Genomic DNA, 20,561 nt, shown 5'->3' with positions numbered 1-20,561 from the left:
TCCTGAAGTTATTTCAGTCTTTCCTGAAGGTGTAATTTTGTGTGAATATAATTATCTATATATTATATATAAGTTTAAAACATGCATATGGAAAGAAAATCTATGTCATAATTCAGTGAGCAAATCATATTCGCCTCAGTGATGGAACTTTTAAGGATATTTTGCTGTAGTGCAAGAAGATGCATATTAGGATTCGCTGAGACCCTTGTGTGATATAAATACATTAAAAAATGACAGAAATCACACCATTAGAGGAGCATACTCTTCTCATTTTACTAAGAAGGTCTGAGCAATTGGGCCTAGTGGCTCACTGTATTAAACATTTTCTAGTGATGAGTCAGAAGAATTATGAGACAAATGAAGTTCTGCTCTCACAGAACAGAAAATTACATGAGTCACCTGTTCTCTCCAAGTCTTCCTCACTCCCGAATTATAAAGGCTCACTGATGTGATGTGATCATGAACAGACCTTATTGAGCTACAGTATCCAAAGAGAGTGTGCCTATCTGTTTTCCTTTGGAACAGATTCAAAATTTACCCAGCATGATTATGAAGAACTTGGGAAAACCAAACTGTCTCCTGGTGCTGTATGTCTAGGCTTGTTTACATGTAACAGTGCAATGATTGGTGCCTGTGTTGTTCTGAAGTTTGGGACAAGCCCTGGCCAGGAGCATGAATTTTCTCAGGGAAAGCTCCTGCTTTAGGAATTGGAGGTGCCTTCCTGAGCTCTGCCTTCATGCCCAGCTCCCACCAGAGCTTATTACAGCTCCACAGCAAGAAACAGACCTTGGGAATTTCAGCTCCTTTGAGGATGGTAAGGCGAGGTAGCTGGCTGGAAAAAAGGATGATGAGGAGCGGGTATATAACTGCCTCACTCCAAAGCCTGCTTGCAAGTGCCACTGCATGCTCCAAAGTGCTCAGCTCCTGTAGAGAATAAATATCTGCTACAGCTAACAGATGTCTTTTTATAAAATTAGCACATTTGGAAGCATATGAAAGAATATTAATGAAAGATAAGCAGTTCACTGTTTGTATTTTTGTTACTTTGATGCAAATACATTACAGCAAACTACCTACAGCCCTTGAGATGTACTGCATCATAGCATCCCTCAGAGGTTTCTGCAAGGTCTTCTTGTCTTGATATTTTTATCTAATTATTTATTTAAAAAAAGCTCATTAACCCCTTCCAGTGCTATCTTCCTCAATGGGGACTTAGCTCTGAGCAAAAGATAAATTAAGAGACAGCATAGGGGCTGGGCACATCTGCTCAGGGGTGCAGTCTCTCTTTCCAGAGTGGAGTCTTCTTGGAGATCTTCAGAAGCCTGGGCATCCTGCCCTTGGTGTCCCTCCTTGGGCAGGGGCTGGGCCAGCTGGACCTAGAGGTCTCTGCCAGCCTCAGCCCTGCTGGGATTCTGGGATTCAGTCTCCAGGATAAATGGCATGGCTGTCTTGACCCTTACAAGAAGCCTTCAGCAGGGGCCAATGACGTTCTGAGGGGTATGGACTCTGGCAGAAAGTACTTCTGGTGCAATTGAAGGCATCTGGGATGCTCACATTCTCTTTTCCTGATTTTTTTTTTTTTTTCCACAACATCACTGTTGTTCAATAAAGGGGAACTACTTAAAATATTTTTATATGAGGGTTCCATCCTCCATTAAATTTTTTAGCATTGGCTTGAAGAACTGTTGTTAAAGCAACAAAAATAAAGGTATCTTGCAGCTGTTGCTGCTCTTACAAGAGGCAGTCTCTCTAGTAAATTCCCTCTCAAAAAGTTCTTTACCACCACAACCAAACTTCTTGTACACAAAGCAAGTTAAAGCCAGCTTGGGTATCTTTACATTAGACTGTAGGCTTTCCCCAGTTTAAAAAGCAGCATTTAGCTGTCTAAAGAAGGTCTGTCTCAATACAGCTCATTTAAAAATTTGTTTCCTGGCAAAGCCCTATTTTATAATTGGATACTTTGCATGGAGAAGGTGCTATTTTCTTCCTGCTAAGTACTGAAAGAGGAAGCACGGATGTTAGAGAAATTGTTACACTATCTGAAATGCTTTGGTGTAGTGGAAATGTGAAGTCACGGCTTGAATCAGTGATTGAGCACCTGGTGGGAAGGCAGGACCAACCCAGGGAAGCTCAGGTGCATGCAGTGCCCCTGAGTGACCTGAAGGTGCAGATCCTTGCTGCACTTCTCCCTAGACATCACTTAAGTGTTGGCAGTGGAGGCAAGGGCATCTTGCTGGAGACCCCTGCCTACCTGAGGCCTTCTGAAGGTAAGCAGCTTATTTCCTTTATTTCTGTGCTTGTGCCTGTTGTATTTGAGCTAATCTTCACTTGTTATAGCCTAGGACCTTGCTGTTCTGCTGTTGTTGCTGTGCTTTCCATTGTATTGCATTACTCTTGGTTATGTTAAAACATGACAAGAGAGCTAACACAGAAATTAGGTGTTTTGCTTTGCATAGCACTGCCATTATTTCTTTTGCAGCAGCATTTGGATGCTTCTGAAAGAGAACAACAGCCCAATGTACCTGGCAATATAGAAATACAGAACAAAGCCAGTCTCTGCCCCTGAGAGTTCACAACAAAAGATGACAGCACACTTTTCACAGTATTTTTCCTAAGTCACTTTGCTGTATCCACTTTCAAAAAATGAAGTCATGAATGAAATCAGAGTAAGTGTGGTGCCTTTTCTTTTTTTAATCAAAGGCAATCCTGTACTGCATTAGTTTGCACCCCCCAAAAACTGTCAAGTGATGGGCTGAAGGGATTGTAGAAAGGAACATCATAAAAATTACACCACTGAATGCTTTTCCTGTTATCACTAGAGATCCGCCTCCCTGAGTGAACTTAAGTGATCTTTACCAAATATGATTTACTCCCAGGGTTCAGGAAGATATCTCTGAAGCTCACGTTCCTTGCTGGAGTGCCCGAGGCCCCCATGAGGAATCTGATGTTTTTATCATTTCAGAATAAGGATGGAGACCTGATCTTCCCCTACAGTTGTTCCATTTGCTGCCCAAGATAGCTACAAAGCTAGGATTTCTGATCATAAGGAGTAACTGGCATCACAGGCCCAGCATACTGGACCTGGATGAAGGACAGCCACACTATTTGTGGAGCAGCCTTGGGTGGCTCTGGAGAGCTGTGAAGCATTGGCTTCAAGAGTCTTATCCTCCACCTAATGCAGGGTAAGAGCAATGTTGTGTCTCAAAATTACATTTGGAGATAGGTACCTTGCTCCTCTGTCACACTTGAAAACTGAAACTCACCTTTTCCAGCTACAAAATGCTATGCTCAAATAAAGCAGTAACCATGCTGATATTCGTCCTCCAAGCATAAATACTCATATCAGGCATACCTGCTCTCCTACTGGCAAATTATATTGTTTCCTGGTAATTATCCTGTCTTTGTTTTGACAAGAAAATGCAAGAATATCCCAATCCCTTGCTCTTTTTCTCTGAAGGCACACAGTCAGACAGAGTTACACAGATTTTTAGGAGGAAAAAAATGTCAAAATATTGGCAGCATCTCGGTGCTGAAGAAGCAATAAAAACCAAGAGGAGGCAAGGGAGTGTTTTGTGCTAAACTAGTCACCCAGGATAGGCTTTTCTCTGTTTTACAAGTTACAAATTCTAAAGCTAATCACAAGATATAATGGATGCTAAAAATTGCCATGTGAACCTGCACTACCATTCCCGTTCTCAGAAATGGTTATTACAAAACTTTACTGCAATTATGATCTCTGAAGCTTGAGATTTATTATTTCTTTTTTCCTAACAAGCACAAAAGCTGAACTGAAAATAAAACTGAAATATTAATTTCTCCCAAGAACTGCATGTCCATCCCCACCTGAGGATAGGGAGCATGTGTTTTCATGTATGCATAAAACCAGTTTTAAAATGCATTATGTGTGTGTTTGTGTATACATACACAAATAAACGTGTTGATACTCTCAGAAAGAGTGGTTAGGCAGTGGCACAGGCTGCCTGTGGAGGTGGTGCAGAGGGAACTCAAGAACTGTGTGGATGTGGCACTGAGGGACACAGTTAGTGGGCATGGTAGGTGTTGTGGTTGGGTTAGGTGATCTTAGAGATCTTTTCCAATGTTAACGATTCTGTATAGAATTTGAAAATGTGTAAAATGAGTTTTATTTACTTATATCCTTACGAGATGAAGATACAAAGAACAAAAGGGTGTGGGATGGGGATATTTTCCCCTTTTGTTTTAAAGAAAGTGAGGGCAGTCCCGAGGTGATGAAGTTGCCTGCACATCTCTAGTCTACCCTTGCTCTCCTTGTATACCTCAAGCAGCTGCAAAGCTTGGATTGGCACATGCTGAATTTTATCTGATGCAGGAGGACACAGGAGCAGCCCTGAGTTTCAAATACTGTGTGTGCAGGAGGGTAGGAGATGAAACTTATGTGGCTGGGATACCAACTGGCTCACAGGGTAGGCTTGGGCAGCCTGAGCTACTCTGATAAGCTGCAACCACAGCTGGGAATAAGCCCTCTGTGTGCAAGGGCTCTCTGCAGCACCAACACAAGGGGAGAAGCGGCTGGCTGGCAGCTTTGAGTTAGAGACTTCCTGTCTACTCTAACCTGAGAAACGTTTGATGGGTAGGAAGAGCGGTTTTGGTGGGAGGAGAGAGGGACACAGCTGGTAGGAGATGGCAGCTTTGGGTATAGCCCCACACACACAAAGCTTAGCATTCCATATTTTTTCACTGTTTCTAAACAACTGTTTTCCTATGGGCCTCACTAAATTTATGAGCAACTTATGTTCTATTTTGCAATGCGAAAGAAAACTTTAAGACTACTATATTCCTTTGGAAAGATGAACGCTTAAGGTTAAATTAAAGAGGAGAATGTATCTCACTGAACTTTCTCTCCTGATACAGACAAAAGGCTTTTAGTACAGGAGACAAAACATTCTCCAAAAAAGCAGCAGACTTTCCGAAGGAACTTATTCCTCCAGGAATTAGGGAATATCACAGCCTTCTGTGATAAGTACAAGGTGCTTGAACTTGCTTACAGCTGTGTGATGTGTGAGCTAGCTACAGCTCCAACAAAATAAAACTCTGAATAAACCCAAATAACTTGAAACTTCTGAAAGAAAAAGTGTCTTCCTCTGCTTCAGTATCCTTACCATTGCCACATCATTTCCCTGTGAGTGCAGAAACAGCTGACATTACATGAGACCTACATGAGGTCTTCTCTCTTACGCAATTTGTTCTGTTGAACACCCTCTCTTGCCTGCTGTATCAACAGCTAGAGAATAGGGTCAGTCTGTAGCAACTAATACTCCCTTTGAAGTCTTTTCTTAGTGCTTAAAATGACAATTCTAGCTGTCTGAAACCCATTCATCATTTGCTGTAAGTTTGCACACTGCGGCATCATATATGCTTGTTTGAACCAGGTTAAATCGTGTTACTCAGTGTCATTTATCAAATCTATCTGGTATCTGTGTGATTTTGATCAGAAAATTTGCTAAAACCACAAAATCTACAGTGCTTTATTAAGAACAACAGTAACCCCTACTGGATTGTAACTGTCTCCCTGGAAACCTGCAGTGTGCAACACCTTGTGCTGCTCTGTACAGTGTGCACTCCACAGCCTGCAGGGCTACAGGAGAAAGAAGTCATTCCTTTGTTTACAATACGTTTCTGTGTCATTATATCCTGGATTAAATTGGAAATCCTGCTGAATTTACACTCAAGCTTGTGGAAGGACGTCTGTTCCTTGTAAATTCAAATTTAGAGCATTTTTTGTTTTTACAGATAAGTTATGAAACCAGCCTTATACCAGCTAGTTTGCTTCTGTGTTAAGACTTACAAGCACTGGAATTTCTTTCTTAATGTGCCTGAAAAATCACCTTTGCACCACTACAGATCACTATGGCCTGCTTATGCCTATTCCAAACCCACCTGAGCCCTTCTTGAGGTTCTCCAGGTGTGTGAAGGCTGTGAGGAGGAGAGCCTGGAGCCATGCTTCAGCGAGCTGTTGTGCCAGGTCTCCTGATCCACTTATATAGCACATACATCTGTACTGCAAATTCAGCACTCCTTTTCTTTCTGCATATGTAGGATTTCTGACAAATGAAGGCGATGTTAGCAGAGCTATTTTCAGTGCCATTTTACTATCCTGAGTGTCAGAAAAGTTTGAGCGCTGTTTCTGCAAGTTTTTTGGTGTTTTTTTTTTTTTGTTTTTTCCTAGATTGTCTTCTCAAACTAAAATGTTCTTTTTCAGCAGGGGAAATTAGAATCAGAGTGTGCCTCTGGGCTGCCATGGGAGCTTCCGGTGTGCTGGAAAACTAAATGGAAAAGGGCAAACAGGACAAGAGAAAACCTGTGTGAAAGCATAATAACAGACATCACCTATGTTGATTTCATTAGTGGCAAACCTTCAAGATTTGATTTTCTTTAACTTCATTCAACAGGAATTTTGTCTTTGCTTGCCAAGGTGATCAAGTCTGGCATGACGCAGATGTGATTGAAAAAAACAGTATTTAGCTTACAGATGAGTAACATCTCACGGCGGCTGCAGTTCCTCACAGGGAGCGGAGGGGCAGTGCTGAGCTCTGCCCTCTGCGACAGCGACAGGGCCCGGGAGAACGGCATGGAGCTGCCGTGTGTGGGGAGGGACAGCTGGGGGTTGGGGACAGGTGCTGCACCAGAGGGCGATGGGCACAGCTCTGAGCTGCTGGACTTCAAGGAGTGTTTGGACAGTGCTCTCAGATATAGGGGTGAATTCTGTGTGGTGCTGTGCGGAGCCAGGTGTTGGACCAAATTCTCTGATCATCAGCTGGATGAGGGGATATTCTGCACAGAAGCATTACGGAGATCTCGCTGAATCAAAAAAAAACATCAGAAAGCAAAGACTAGGGAATCTGGAAAGCTCTTACAAGTATTTGCAGTGTCACTCAACTATATACCAGACACTTGCCCTTACACACTGAACATTTTTTTTCTACGTTTAGTTCAATTTACCTTAAAACAACCAGCGATGCAACTTTCCAAAAGGCGTTCAGCAGCTTTGAATACGAAGCTCCTTAAAGTACTTTGAAAGCAGACCCTACTCCCTTTGAAAATCTCGGTCTTTAGAAAGCCTGGTCTGCTCAGTACCAACCTGCACGGCCATCAACACCAGCACGAGGTGCACAGCAAGGTGAGGTACAAAACCCAGAGCTCCTCCAGGGCTTCATGTGGGTGCCTGACACCCCTGTGCAGTGTGTGGGAAAAGTCAGGCACCAATACCAGCCAACAGAAAGTGGTCAGTGGCACTCAGACTTTCCCACTCTTCAGTCTCCTACGTTTACGTTATGTATATGTTTATATACAAAGTGAGGTGGATAGAGAGCTGGAACACCTCTCATACAAAGAAAGGCTGAGAGAGTTGGGCTTGTTTAGCTTGGGGAAGAGAAGGCCCTGAGGAGACCTCACTGCAGTATTCCAGTACTTGAAGGGAGCACTTTTTTATAGTCTAGTAGTGATAGGATAAGGGGGAATGACTTTAAACTGAAAGGGGGAAAAATCAGGTTAGATGTGAGAAAGAAGTTCTTTACTCGAGGGCAGCGAGGCGCTGGCACAGCTGCTGGAGCTGTGGGTGTCCCATCCCTGGAGGTACTAAAGGCCAGGTTGGGTGGGCCCTGGACAGCCTAAGCTGGTAGAGGACAGCCCTGCCCATGGCAGGGGGCTGGGACTGGGTGACCTTTACAGTCCGACACGAGCCATTCTGTGATTTTATGAAAACATCTGTGTGATATTTGATAATGCCAATTTGACAAATGGATTCTTTATTACATAAATGCCCATGATTGCATGCAGATATCATATAATCACATGCAAAGGTACAGGCTATGCCACAGACAAAATTTACACTGGAACAAATGGTGTAGCTAAAGTAGGCTGTGAAATGATACTGAGACAGATCAGCCATATGAAGATAAAATCTGGGATAGATCAGCCAATTCCCTGTCAAGCTAAACATCCAACCCTGCTGGGTGTCTCTGACAATATGAAAAAACAGTAACAGCAAACAGCTTACATACACAGGCAACCAAGTCACCAGGTATGCTCCTGGGACAGCCCCATAAAGTTGCTCCATCCTATTAGAATTTCACAGGTCTGCAATAGCTATCTGAGATATAAAGAAGCATCCATTCTTTTGAATTTCCATATAGTCACAATCTAAATATTTGCATTAAAAGAAGTTAAAAGAACAAAATAGTTTGCCTCCAGACTGCTGTTTTTTTTTTTATCCTTCAGTTTCAGCAACGCTTTCCTTTAATAGTTCCATCATACTCATAAAATTCATGCTGTCAGTAACACTGCCTCTGTATTTCACTACGTAAATACATATTTGAAGACTTTAAAATACATTTTGATTCAGACATTAAGAAAAATAAAAGTCCATCACTATTAAATTTAGAGTCTGCACCCATCTTGCAAATCAATACAGCACATTTTAACAAAAAATGCTATCAAATTATGTCCAAAATATTAAGTGATTAAACCACAATCCCTTAAATTAGTTGATTAAATTTCATTCTAAAGAAAATAACTGTGCTATCTAAATGGAAGTTGCTTTTCCACTATTGTGTCATGCAAATTCACAGTACAAGAATCAGTTTGAGCTATAAGGAAAATGACAGAAAGGATCTCAATAGTTACAAGGATTTACAATAATTAGCACGCTGAACACACATCATTTATGTGTTATCTGGTATACATTTTCTTTTACTGAAGTATCATTTTAATTATGAAATACAGCTTCAATTTGAGAAATTCACAGCAGTATCTTGCATGTCTAAAATTTCTAGAGTAGCGCAATATTCTAGAATGCTAGATAGATTTTTATCATTTTCATCACTCTACACACTGAAACATTTGCTAATTTATTTGGAGCTTTCATGCATAATTACTAGAAAACAAATATGTTCTGTTATTTTGTTATTCTGTCATCAGGAAGGAAAAGCCATCTAATGAACATTCTGAAAAATATAAGTAATTGCAAGTAGTGGATTACTGAAATACAAATAGTGCCTAGAGCACCATTCAAATGATTTTAATAATTCCCTACTTCTACTTAGGATAAGATTGGGAACACGAGCCTGATTTCAAGCTTTTCCTATGCTACAGATGACTTCCGGCATGTAAGATTTTCCAAGGATGTGACAACGTGAAAACTGTAATGCTGTTGAGAAAGCAACATTCATTTTTAAAGCTGCACATATACTGCAAACCTGTATTTGTACTTTGATAAGCCTATGTTATTATTTTTTTTTTCCAAGCTGGGAGAGGAGTGCTGTTATGTACTGGTGCAAGGCACCGGTTTTCTGCTGCTGCTCGATTATCTCAAGAAGTCACCGTAACACACTTAACTTCTGCATCAGCAAAGGACCCTCGGCTCCTGCAAGGTTTACGTCTGTTCTCTGAGCATGTATGGAATATCTAATAAATGTCATACTCCCTAAGCGAGCTGCCTTCCCCTCTGCCTTGGTGGGCTTTCGTTTGATTTCAAGTCAAGGGCTTTGCAACTAGTAAACAGCATGTTTACAAAAACAGAGCATTGCATAGTGGGCCTGATCTAGCCCTTATTAAATCAGCAGACACCAAATCGAATTCCACTGTCTATTATACCCCACAAAAAAAATGCACACTAGAAATACTTGCATTACAAATATTACAGGACGTGACTTTGCCTGATAGCAAAATTTCTATTTATAGCAACAGGGGAAATTAGAGCCATATCCATAAAATATGACCTCAACATAAAAGACAAAATCAGTCAGTGATTTTTCCTGGCAATAGTGTTGAGATTTTCAGTGCTGTTAACTTTTTGCCTTATAAACTTATCCCTTCAACTTTCTCTTAAAAATATAAATGCCATTTGGAAGCTTGAAACTGAAATGTTTTTCTTACCAAATGCTATTTTCCTTTATCACACGCTCAGAATGAATGTTTTTTCTTCAACATTCAGCTGCTAAAGTTCATATCAGATTTTACTCTGTCCACCTTGAAAAAGTCTCTTTTTCATGCTAAGATGTAAAGGGAAATGAAGATGCTAAACCACAGATACAGGTGCAGTCAGAATGATTTCTCTACCCATGCAGGCTTCTCGTGCTCCTTTTAATGGACTTCTTGGGAAAATGAGACAAAGAAGAAATTATGTGGATGCATAAAGAGCAGAGTATACCACAGGGAAAAATGCTGGTAGAATAATGAGTTTGGATCTTAGTGCAGTTGTACTGTGAATATTTTGTCATGCCTGTCTTTAGCAACATCTCAGTCAACAACCGAACACAGGTCTGAGCAAGCTGCTTCACCAGACAGCGTGTCGCTGGGGAATGCCACCAGTTCCTGAAAGTAAATCTTTTTGTTCTGGGTGATTTACAAGTACTTACATACAGCTTCAGATTACTTTTTACATGTAAAAAAAATATTTGGAATATTTTGGCTTGCTGAGAGTAAAATACAACAGGTGAGCTAACATTGACCTACCGTGGGTAAAGGAAGACTTAGAAAATTTTCTTGTTTAATTGGCAACAGTGCTTAGTGAAAATATTTAAATTGCATTAGAACTACTTCAAACCCTTGCACTATTCCTCTGAGGAAGTTTTGGGCTCATTACAACTACAGCTAGTTTTAAGAGGGCAGCTGACCCTTGGATAATCCCTCATTTTTGCTTCTTGTGTTGCCTTCCCTGCAGATTTGCCCTCTGCTTTATGTTTTCCATGAAACATCAATGACAACTGCACCATGCAGAACTCTGGGGTTTTATGTATACAAAACACATTTAGAGGCATTTAGTACTGCACGTGTTTTATTGAAGAATGTATGAATAAAACAGCCTGGCTAATTAAGCTGCTCTAGAAATAGTAATCAATTGATGTTTTAGGTGTCAAAGCAGAATAGGATTATAAAATGTACTTCAGAAGAACCCTTAAATTGATGTTATTTTAAATATATATTTTTAAACCAAGCTCTGAAGCACTTTGGAAGCTATTTTTTAAATGTCTTCCGAGTACCACCATACCTATTTTGTAATAGGAAGGGATAACAGATTTCAAGCACTGTTTATAGAAGGGGATTTAAGAACAAATGCATTGTACAAAACACCAAGGCATTCACTGTCAGCCAAACACTGCAGGAGAATGTTGTCCAACACAATATTGACACATGCTTACTGTTACATCCTAATTAAATGTACATGTAAGCAAGCGGGAAAGAAATATTTTAAAGTAGCCATCACCAAGTCTCTAATAAAACTCTATCACAAAGACATTCTATGATACAAAAATAATAATTATCTTTAGAATAAGAAGTGTGGTACAACAGTTACACTTGCTCACTATACAAATACTCAGTCCAGTGGTGACAGACTGCGATTCAAGTCATTGCCTAACCTTACACAGTTCCATAAATGCATGTTTATTACATTAACACACTATAAGTAATAGGTTTCTACTGCAGTTACTTGAAAGCATGTTACCAAAACCAGGATACTGCCCAAGAAATGGCTTGGTTGTACACATTTTGTCATAATACTACAGGAGCAAAGACGATGCTTTTCTGCTCTTGGTACTGTATAGATGAGTGTAAGCTGATAATCTCCAAAATACACGACACACTGCACAGCTATTGTAACCTCTACTTTGTTACATGGACTATTGTATGTATGCTAAGTATGAACAGTATGCATAGTTGCACAGTAATAATTAACCACACTGGGCTTTTTACACTATCCTTAAGTTATGTGCAGCTAACATTCAGGCCAGCAATTTAAGAACCCACAAACTTAAGTTCAGATGCTGTTATTCAGGTATTGCTCATACATTTAAAGTACACCAGCAGAAACAGGCTATCGCTAACTCACATCAGTTGTAGAATACATAGATTTATCAAAATATTAACTGTACTTAATATTCTTTATTACTTTTGAGGGCAAGTGTATAAAAGCACATTAAAAAAATAGCTGGTATTGAATAAAGCCCATTTAAAGCAATAGAAAATTAGTCCGAACCAACTTGTGCTATTTGCTCTGACAGTGTCTGAAGTTACAAGGAGAGAAAAATGCATTTGAATAATAGTGATGCCCAGAATAGATCACATTTTTTCTGATACCTTGAGGACTGTTTTATATTTATGAGCTCTTACCAAAAGGTGCAAACCCATGAGAAAAACTGTACCTTTTGAAAATGAAGGAAATTAGCAGCTAACTCGTAATTTTAGAGATTCTTGAGAGCTTCCAGTAACAGTGACCACGAGAAAAGCTCCACCACTGTACTGAAATGTACCAACTTACATTACACTTTCACACTCGGTGTACGTTTTTCGTCAAGAACCTATGAATGTATTAGAAAAAGTGCATTAATTATCGGTGGTGTTTGAAAGGTTCTTGTTAACCTTTTGATAAGCCACCAGAATTACTTATTAGATGATGCATTTTTCAAGTTTTTCTTTGCATGCTTCATATATTTACATGACAAAGCATTCCCAAGCAAGTAATAAGCATGAGAAATAATACAATTCTTGAATGTACTTGCTAGAAGTTTAAAGATAAACGTAAGCTCCATCAAGTTACTCAATGTAATCACTAAAGGACTGCATTGAGAGTTTTAAATGAAACAGTAAGCACTTATTTACCAAGTGCTGCACTGATTTACAAGTCTGAAGCTCACCGACTGAGCTGCATCCAATTTCAATCAGAATCTGCAAGTATGTCTTTTATAAAAAACCAATTCCATTCAGGTACAATTTTCTTTAGCTTACCAACTCCACAGTTTAATCTGAAATGTTTTTCAATATGGTAGAGAAAACCTAATGCAAATTCAGCTTCTACCTTCCCAGCTAGACAGACCCTCGCATCCATCCTGACGTTTTGCAGTTGTCTCAAGAGAGCAGATCAGGGCTTTTGTGCCAAGTGGAACCACTCTCGTCGTAATCAGTGTAATTCTTAAAGTGTACATCACAGAACCATTATCAACATTTATATCTCGAAGCTACACATGTACAAGATTTTATTTGGAGTACTGCCGAGGGCTATTACTCCAGAGCCCACAAAGTTATTAACATTCTTAGATGTCCATTCATTTCTCATTAAACAGGAAACTTCCACACAAGTTCTTGCAAGACTGTTTATTGAATTGAACAGTTCAAATGGAGTTTAGATGCAGTTTATGTATAGAAAAAAAATCCATTTTCAGGTAAACTGCAATCAAAAATTACAGTACAAAATAGTAAGTGATTCACTGAGACTGTAAGTGTCCTAACACGTTAAACTAAGAAGTATTTGTGCGTGCTCACTGTTTGATTTCCTTCTTTGTAACAGAGGACTTGTTAAAAGGAGTTTTTTTTTGTTTTTCTAAATCCAAAGTTAAGTCTATGAAATGGAAACATTATCATCAGGATTCAGATATACAAGATTTAAAACTGGCACAGAGGATTTAACGTTTTTCTCAAAAAGTTGAGGCAGGTTTTGTTGAATGATAATTGTCTGTGTGGTGGGGGGGGGTGTGTATGTATCTGTTATAAACTCCGGTGGCTTTGTAGCACAGTATCCTTTTCTCCTTTGAGATCTTGAAAAAATTTCCCACCATGAGAACTGGTAAGGAAGAGGAGAAGTAGCAGCTTGTTTCTTGCGTGCAGTGCAACACCATGCACAGCTGCCCGGCGTCTCGGAACAAAGGGAGGATGGCAATGAGCAACGCACAGAGGCATATCCCCTTCATGCTGTGAGCACGTCCGAGATTTCTTTGGGGAAAGGGAAGCGAGCACGAGGGCAAAGCATCAGTCTATATGTCATGCATAGCTATGGTGCACGGCCACTGCCGCAGCGCTGTCAGACGTCCGAGTTGGAGCTGAGGTTTGTTAACCTGGGGTCAGCGTTGATCTCATACCTGTAGTGATATCCCTCCATGTGATCCCTGCAGGCATCTCTGATGTTGTGCATCCACTTTTTGATCCCTTTTCGGTTCAAGTACAAAACCAGGAGGAAAATTGCCCCGATGAGAGCCAAGACTATCCCTAAGAAGACGTAGGAAGTCTGTAGCTGGGAGGGCACGTCCACGGGTGTGGAGCAGTTGAGCTCTGACGCGTTGAGCTTCAGCAGGGCTCTGCCCGCCATCTTCTCGGGGAAGGCGCAGCTCAGGGCCTCCTTGCCCTCCACCTGGTCGCTCTCCTTCAGCCAGGCCACCATGTCCTCGATGGCACAGTCGCACACCCAGGTGTTGCGGCTGAGGCTGATGCGCCGCAGGGCGGGCAGCCCGCGCCACTGGGCCAGGGTGCCATTCCGCAGCACTCCCAGCGAGTTGTCGCTGAGGTTGAGGCTCTGCAGACGAACCAGCCCCTGGAAGGAGACGTTCCGCAGCCCCACCAGCGAGTTGTTGCTGAGGTCTAGGTGCCGCAGAGCAGGCAGTGCGCCCAGCATGCCGGCGGGCAGCAACAGCAGCCCGTTGTCGGCCAGCTCCAGGCGACTGAGGTTGCGGAGGGCCCCAGCCTGCAGCAGGGCAGCCAGGCCAAGGAGCGCGTCCTGCTTCCGCAGGGCCCCGCGCAGAGCTAGCTCCTCCAGCGGGCCGGCCTGCCCGAAGGCCAGAGGGCTGAGCTCTGCCAGTGGGTTGCCGCTGAGGTCCAGCTGCCGCAGGGCGGGCAGGGCGGCCAGGGCGCCGGCCTCCACGGCCCGCAGGTGGTTGCCGCTGAGGTTGAGGCTTCCCAGCTCGGCCAGGCGCGGGGCGGACAGCGCGCCGGCGGGCAGGCGGTCCAGGCGGTTGCCGGTGATGAAGAGGTTGCGCACGTAGGGCGGCAGGTCGGGCGGCACCTCCGTCAGGTTCTTGTTCACGCACTTCACCGTCTTGGCCGCCTCCGAACACTCGCAGGGGGCCGGGCAGGCGGCGGGCGGCTGCGCCGAGCCGCAGCCCAGAAGGGCGTGCAACAACAGCCCCAGGCACAGCGCGCCGCGCCGCTCGGCCTCGCGCCCCGGCATCGCGCCCGCCCCGCGGGCAGGCGGCGCTTCGGCCCGGGACCAAACTTTCCCCGGCGAGCGCACGCGGCCGCGCTCCGCTTCCCGCAGAGAGAGCCGCGGCACGGGGGCAAAGCGAGAGGGCAGCGCGGCTCCGCGCCTCGCCCCCCGCCCGCCACACGTGGCCCCGCCGACTGAGTTCCTCCCCGGTCGCGGCGCGCGGAGCACAAAGAGGAGCGAAAGGCGCGAGCCGCCCGCCGCCTCCCGTCCCGGGCTGCCCGCTCTGCTCCGCGGAGTGCCGCCCGAGGAGCCGTCCCGCGGCCCCGTCCCGCAGCTCCGCCGCTCACCTCCAACCGCCGCTCCCGCCCCGCGCCCGGAGCCAACTCCGCGCCGCCGCCGCTAACTCCGCGCCCACCTCCCCGCGCCTGGCCCTGCCTCCGCTGCCAGGAGAAACCAACCGCCGCCACGCCCGGGGGGAGCCGAGACCGCCGCCGTCCGCCCCGCCGCCGCCCGCGTCCCGCCCTGTGTGCCCGCGTCCCGGTGCCGCTGCCGTCACGGGACGGCCGTGCCCGGGAGCTCGGCGGGAGGGCTGGTCTCCCCCGGCGCTGCGCGGCCCTGCTCCCCCCGGCTGTGTTGGTGCGGCCGGAGGCTTACCTTGCCGCCGAGCAGGGTTGCCCCATGCGGGGCTGCCTCGCCTCTGTCGTCGACGGGGCGGCTGCGCGCGGCTCGGATCGGCTCCCGTCCGCTCTCCGAGAGGAGATGCGGTGGCGAAGCCCCCCGGCAGAGCCTTTCCCGCCTCGGACGATTATTTTTTTTATTGTTTTCAGTGATTTGCCTTGCTGATGGCACTGCGCACAGCATGGAGTGTTAGAGCAGAGTGGGGAAGGGGAAGCTGGGCGTCTCTCTCAGTCCCATCCCGTCGAGGCAAAACATCACAGAGGATCTCCTGCACAAAACGAGAATAAACCTGCCGGGACCTCTAGAGGTCCTAAAACCAGCGAACCGGAGCAGCTCCTTGGCGGCTAAGTTCTGAGGTTTAAACTGTGCTACGGTGAGGCAAAAACTTAAATGTCTGCTTTCGTAGGTCGCTCCGAAAGTAATGCCTCCTATGTATTTCCATGGAAACTACAACAGATACAAAGAGCATAATAACACTTTTTGATAGAGCAAATTCTCAGCTATAAAACACTGTGTTTCAGTACAGTCACCTTCATGAGCCATGCATTTTCACCAGTGACGAACAAGAGCCTGCGTGCTGCACTCATAAACATCTGCACCGCTGCCCCAGGAGGTGAGCCACTGTTTCCTGAAACATGCCACATGCTGCCTCACTGTGCTCACTCCACTGTTTGGCCTCCAGAAATATTCAGTAAGTGTTGATCTGTGGCACAGCAACAAAATGTAAAGAGATATTGATGGGAACATTCAGCCTCTGCTGCCATACTACCAGCATCTGCCTCTGATGCTGTGGGCCAACTTAGTAAAATAGGAGCATGCTGAGTGATTCAGTCTGTGTAAATGCTGTAGTGTGGGAGAGTGACTTGCTTCGTGCAGGTTTGCCCCCCACCAGATGAAGCTGGCTAGGACCCCATCCAACCTAGCCTTGAATGCTTCCAGGGATGGGGCATCCACAGCCTCTCCGGGCAGCCTATGCCAGTGCTGCACTACCCTCTGAATAAAGAATTTCTTCCTATCATGTAACCTCAAACTTTTTCTTTAAAACCATCCCCCCTTGTCTTATCACTGTCAAACTGCGTAAAAAGTTCATTTTCCTCCTGCTTGCAAGCTCCCTTCATGTACTGGAAGGCCACAGGTCTCCCTGGAACCTTCTCCAAACTAAGCAAACCAAACTCCCTCAGCCTGTCTGCATAGGAGAGGTGCTTCAGCCCTCTGACCATCTTCGTTTCCTCTTCTGGATGCACTCCAACATCTCCACATTCTTCCTGTGCTGGGGGCTCCAGGCCTGGACACTGTACTCCATGTAGGACCTTACAATTCAAATGTACCCTTACAATCAACTATAATCAATAGAATAATCAGCTGCAATACTGTTGTCTGTAGGGTTTCTCTCCCTGCCCAACATGAAGTACGAGCCTAGGGCAACAGACTAGGGTACTTTTTAGGAGGAGATTATAGAGAAAATAAAATTAAAATATGAAATGGCAGAAGTTATAGTAATATAAGTGAGATCTCAGGGCTGTGAGCACTTGCAGAGGTTTGGAAAGTTACTGCCTTGATGTAGAATTATGAAAGCAATGGCACTGTGTTGCAGGAGTGTTTGCTTTGTTAAAGAGAATCTGAGTTCCAGATCCAAATGGCTGTTGTAAGATAATGCTTAGAAAAGGATGTAGGTGAAGATAGCTCACATTTTGTAAGTGAAACACATGCTTTCCAAGTTTATTAGAATTCTTCGGAAGTGTTGAAGAAAGAAATAAAGTTGGCCCGTTAGACAATGGTGAAATTCAGTGATCAGTAAAAGGGAGTTTCCAAAAGAAGAGAGGCTTATAAAATAGGTAACTGACAGTTCTAACAAAAAATCTGAAATCAAGCCTAGAAAACATACTGAGTGTACCCACGTCTGTGTTTTGTTTGTTTATTTGTTTGTTTGTTAAAATGTTTAGATAGAATGTCAATTTTAGTAGAATTAAGAACAAAAATACTGATCTTACTATGCTGACCAAAATTGTCCTCTTGGCACTTAGTGACTGTTTATATACATACGCATCTCTTGCCCTGTATGGATGGCTGGCTCCCTGTACAGGGAACTCCTTGTTCCGTATTTGGATGTGCTACAGTAGTTCAAATAATAAATGGCAAATATTTTCCTATTAGCCAGGACTGAATTGCACCAGCTAAGCTTGCAAGAAGAAAAAAACTCATTAATCTGTTGTGTTATCTTCCCATTTAAATAAAACAGCTTTTCTCAGATGTGCACTCCAAAATGGAAACACTACTGTCTGATGAATAAACTGTATTGGATGGTTTTCCTGGACACGTTTGTAATCTGCTAGGAAAGAGAAAAAACAAGAAAAAATTATGTATTTTCAGGTCAGTTTGGGTTATTATTATTATTTTTAGGGGATAGGGGAATTTGCATTGGCCAACCCATAGAATGTCACCTCCTAGCTTTTGAATAAAATTTATGCAAAACTTAATTCTGAGTTAAAATACGATATTTAAAAAGAAATGATATTGGCTAGAGAACTCAAAGTAGATGACAATTTACCATTATTGCTGTGTCTGAAAGCATTCTGGGTTGCCTGAGAAGCTTCTGTGAAGGAGGCTTGGGGTTGTCCCCCAGTGGTTCTGGTGCTCCTTGCTATGGCTGGATATTGTGTCAGCCATCAGGAGTTATAAAGGAGACCTCTGACCTTCTTTCTGCAGAAATTTATGGTTTGCTTTGTGTGACACTGATGAGAACTGCTTGCTTTTAAAAGTTACTACTCTCATATTTCATCTCACTCAGTCCAAAAATGCGATTCCTGACTGAAGGAACAGTTGTAGGGAGAACCAGTTATGACTGATGGGGAAATTTATGTTTCCTCTGTGAAGTGTTTCTACATTGCCTCAATACTGCATGAAGATACTTTGCACCTCATAGGAAGTGGCCTTGGAGGGGTATTTGTGATGCACTGAAGACTGTACACCAAGTGAGCAACAGCACAGGGACCAGAACTCTTCTCTTTTACCAAAAATATCTTCCCACAAAAATGGAAGAACAAGCTGCGACTCCATCTGCTTCCTCACACGGAGTGATCCAGCAGGTCCTCCAAAGGACACCTTCTGTTTCCCGCAGGACTCGGCTACATTTGAAGAAACATCATCAGAAAACTTAGAGTGGTGCCATAAAAATACTTAAGCTACCAACTGCTACACTGAATTCTGGTGTGAATGCTTTATTCAATATTCACATGCTCACACACATAAACATTTATGTTCTGTTTGTCTTCTTTTAGGTACACCTACATTTTTTATGCAAGTTATTGATTTTTATATAAATTGAAACAATACAGAATTCAGTCTTCAAATACTTTTTTAATTGGCACTTTGATTCCAGACACAAAACCACCTTGCTCTAATGACCCACTGACCTATTCTGGCTTTTGCTGTCTGTATGAGAAATGCAGGATAAATCTTGTGATTATTTATTCATCCATGTGGAAATCATTCAGCCATTAATTGCTATGTAAGATAAAGCCGTGTTCGTATTTTATTACATATTTTTATGCATTACTCCATCTTTAATCCCAGTAGTGGATTACTATTAGAGCCCTTTTCTCAAATGAGAAGGAATCTACGGAGACTTGCTGACAGTGAAGCTGGAGCTGGGGTCAGGCATACTCTAGGAAAAGCCTGGCAGGAAAGCTCACTGAGCTCCAGGTGCTGCTGCTGTGTGTGCATCCCTCTGCCTTTGCTCTGGCCCAGCATGTCTGATGTGAGGGATGTGAGCGGCTGCTTCCAAGTTCATCCAAATACAGCTGAGAATTCAACATGCTGGAACAGGTCAGGGTGAATTTTCAGTCCCGCTTTATTCTTGCTCAGGAATGCATGTCTTTTACTTTCAAGCTTCCTTTGATAGATTTCTATATGTATTTGAAAATGGTAATATTTTTTTTTCACTATGTTCTTTTTTTTCTTTTTTTTTTTTTTTTTACAATTTAAGGTTTTAACAATTTAAGGTCTAGGTGACCCAGACTAAGTTCCGTATAAATTCTAAGTAGGTCAGACTAAACCATTACAGTTAGAACTCTTCTTTGTGCAAAATAAGCCTTCCTATCTTAGTTCTTTTCGTAAGACTGGAAGGACTGTCTTCTGTTTTCCTCTGGATCTCACTGCAGGACAGCTTATACAGGCAGGCTTCACTGGGAATTTGGTGTATTGGTTATGTCCACTTGGGATGTCCTGTAAAGAGGCAGCAAACAAGCAGTCTGGTTGCAGCCCTGGGAAATCGTCAGAGCATGTCAGTCTTAGTATGGCTTGGGTTCTAAGAGGTCTTAAAGATCGTCTAGTTCCAGGTATCTGCTGGATTAGTGCCCCACAGTGACTGCCTTGTTGCACACAATTGCTCCTAACATTCACTAAGATAAAAATCCTATTTCTTGGGCCAATTTGCATTTCTGTTGTAGTCAAAGTGTGTGAGGGAGGCACCTGATTCAAAGTGCTGGACTCCAGCTGTCATCTGCTGTTGATTTCTAGGGACTAGAAGATGGCATACCTTAGTGAATTTGCAATCAGAAATGGGAAAGCGGAACTGAACCACAATCCCTCCTACCTGCAACAAGCAGAGCCCCAGATCTGCTCACAATCTGGGCTGAGGTATTCCTTACACATCAGGACACAGCTAAGCTGGCTATGCACGCCATGTTTTTGCACAGTTTGCTCTGCTTCCCTGACAGGAACAAAAATGGCATAGGAAAGGCTCAGCAGGTTTGGGAGCAGATGAAGTTTGATGCTCTGCTGTCTTCTATGTTGTATTTCAGTGTTTTTCAGTCAGTGTTTGTGAGGATAGCACAGTCAGTCAACAGAGGAGCAAGATGACATTTCTCCTTCACTCTAGCACCAGTAAGTCCCCCTGAAATACTGTGTTCCGTTCTGGCATCCTCCAACTAGAAAA

The 20,561-nt window shown here is 43.5% G+C and overlaps 1 protein-coding gene across 1 annotated transcript; it reads right to left on the bottom strand.

Moving 5' to 3' along the window:
- Positions 1-12,501: 12,501 nt before the first annotated feature.
- TPBG (trophoblast glycoprotein) lies at positions 12,502-14,971 on the bottom strand. Its single transcript, XM_042887597.1, has one exon. The coding sequence runs from the start codon at positions 14,969-14,971 to the stop codon at positions 13,832-13,834; it is 1,140 nt and encodes a 379-aa protein (XP_042743531.1). The 3' UTR covers positions 12,502-13,831.
- Between the last annotated feature and the right edge of the window lie 5,590 nt (positions 14,972-20,561).

The sequence above is a fragment of the Lagopus leucura genome, unplaced genomic scaffold (genome assembly GCF_019238085.1).
Source record: "Lagopus leucura isolate 7727_CA_CO unplaced genomic scaffold, USGS_WTPT01 Super-Scaffold_73, whole genome shotgun sequence".
Classification (NCBI taxonomy): Eukaryota; Metazoa; Chordata; class Aves; order Galliformes; family Phasianidae; genus Lagopus; species Lagopus leucura.
This window is presented reverse-complemented; position numbering and strand designations above follow the sequence as displayed.